We start from the raw sequence: 2,500 nt of genomic DNA on the forward strand, positions 1-2,500 counted from the left end.
TGATACCCATCTACTCTATCTATCTATCTATCTATCTATCTACTCTTATCTATCTATCTATGTATCTCTATCTACAGTATCTATCTATCGAGATGATGTTAAGTTGGAATGGCTATTCAGAGAGGAAGTCTTCAGCTTGGCCAGGTTTATTGGGAGAGCTTGGAAACTCAGAATGGAGAAGTAGTTAATCTGAATATATGACTCTGTCTTGTTTATGTTTGGTTGAACCTTTTGTAACTTGCTTGTTAATGTGTTTGTATGGTTGAACTTCAATGATTTGTGTCTTGTAAGCCCATACAGGCTGGGCACCACGAATAGGGTGCATGACACAGAAATAAAAGTATCTATCTATCTATCTATCTATCTATCTATCTATCTATCTATCTATCGAGGTGTGTAAGGTTTTCTCTTTTCTTTACTGAAGATAATAAACATGTTGGAAGTGCCTTTAACTTGTTTAACAGTCTAGCTCAAACTCTTAAAACGTTGGCACCGTTTATGCACTGCATGGAGGAGCAGCACAATTTGTGCCGTGAGAAGTTCCAGCAGATTTTCCATCAAATGCGACTCTGGTACACACTGTACAATACAGCATGGAGGCTGCTAGAGGCTACAAATGATGCGGATTGCCTTGTTTGTTTATGGAAATTCTACTAATTCATATCTCTAAATGAATGTGGTGATAATTTACGATGTTTACGATGTCATCTGCAACCCAAAAGGTTTTTGCAATCACAGACCCTCATGGGACATCAATCACACTTCACATACAGGAAGTAGGTCACATACAGTCAACAATGGAAGGATCATAGCTGTTGTGCCTCAAGCTATCTTGAACATCCAGTTGGTCCAACGTCAGTAGAGATACAATGTAGTTGCTTATACATCATACCTTTCTCACTCTGAAACTGGTATTTCAACATACGTGACTTTTCATTGCATTTCAAACTACTGTACGTAGTCATTGAAGGCCCTCTCAGCATGTCGGCAGTTTACTCGTGCTATCACGTTGACCGTCTTTTCCCTTTAAGCTGAAATGTTTCCGTCACTCGTTACACTTTCTCTCTTCAAGTTCTCTTCCTCTTCTTCCCTCCAGCTCTGATCAACTACATCAGGCCGGTGTTTGTGTTTCGCGCTGACCAGGAGTCCAGGAGAAAAACGGTGGAGGAGATCAAGCGCAGAGCCCACTCTGGAGGGGAGTGGCCTCAGGTAACGCACGCACGCACGCGCACTCGCACACACACACACACACACACACACACACACACTAGAGAGCTGCAAACCCGAGGGTACCCTCGCGGGGCCCTCGGGCCTGCCAATACGGGCCGAGGCCGGGTTCGTTTTTTTTTTTTTTTTAATGAATAGGTCCGGGTCGGGCCGTTTCAATAATTAAATAAAAGAACGTTGTATTACTCGCTTGATTTTACACAGCAGAGCAGTCAGAAAAAGAGGAGGAGTGCACAGACACTCCCCCAGCCACACAGTCACACACAGACCCTCACGTGACGTTAGTCTGCCAGGACTCATGTCATGACATGTAGCTTTCTGCTCAGTCAACGACAGACAGCGTGCTGTCAGTGTGTAAAAAACAACGAAACAAGCGTGTGTGCCGCGTGTCCGTCGGTGTACAGCGGACTGCTCCAGAACAGAGAGAGAGAGAGAGAGAAACAAGCCTTGTGTGCGTCCGTACAGCAGCGGACAGAGAGAGAGAGGCTGCAGGAGCACGCACAGCAGCTGAGGAACAGAGAGAGATGGAGAGATGTGTCATTATATCGTAATATTGGCTTCGGACCTCGCAACGGGCTCGGGCCAATTAATTTAATAACTCATCTGGGCCGGATCGGGCACGGGTCTGCATGTCACGAGCCGGGGAGGGCTCGGGCCAAGATTTCAGGCCCGCGCAGCTCTCTAATGCACACACACACACACACACACACACACATACATACACACACACACACACACACACACACACACACACCACACACACACACACACACACACACACTGACCTAACCTCAGGCAACACCTAGGTGAACGTGGCCATTATAGAAAGGTGATAGGGTAAAGACAGTGAGTCACACACACAGGTCGCATCGTTCAAGGGTAATTTAAGACGGGGTGTCTGGGTAGTGTAGAGGCAAAAGCACCGCGGAGACCCGGGTTCAATTCCCGGCAGTGGTACTTCCAGCTTGGTCAGACGCTGCACTAGCGCCTCCTCTGGTCGGTCATGGTGCCTGTTTGGAGCGGAGGGGAACTGGGGGGAATAGCGTGATCCTTCCACGCGCTATGTCCTGCCAGGTGAAACTCCTCACTGTCAGGTGAAAAGAAGCGACTGCACATGTATTGGAGGAAGCTCACGTGACGGCGTCTCCTGCTTCCGGAAGAGAATTCCCCATTCACCCACGATTCTATAGGTCGCTGGTTGGCTTGGTTCCAGCCTTAAAACTCGTTATATGAGGATTTTTTTAAATGTCTATGAAGAAAATGAACGTGTGTG

The 2,500-nt window shown here is 47.0% G+C and overlaps 1 protein-coding gene across 1 annotated transcript in view; it reads left to right on the forward strand.

Moving 5' to 3' along the window:
• The window catches only part of lpcat1 (lysophosphatidylcholine acyltransferase 1), a 36,796-nt gene that overhangs the window by 20,602 nt on the left and 13,694 nt on the right, over window positions 1-2,500 (forward strand). Inside the window, exon 4 of the mRNA XM_083646902.1 lies at window positions 1,097-1,209. Within this exon, the coding sequence (XP_083503028.1) occupies window positions 1,097-1,209 (113 nt within the window). The remainder of the gene's footprint in view (window positions 1-1,096; window positions 1,210-2,500) is intronic.

Source organism: Poromitra crassiceps (assembly GCF_964638095.1).
Source record: "Poromitra crassiceps genome assembly, chromosome: 11".
Lineage (NCBI taxonomy): Eukaryota > Metazoa > Chordata > Actinopteri > Beryciformes > Melamphaidae > Poromitra > Poromitra crassiceps.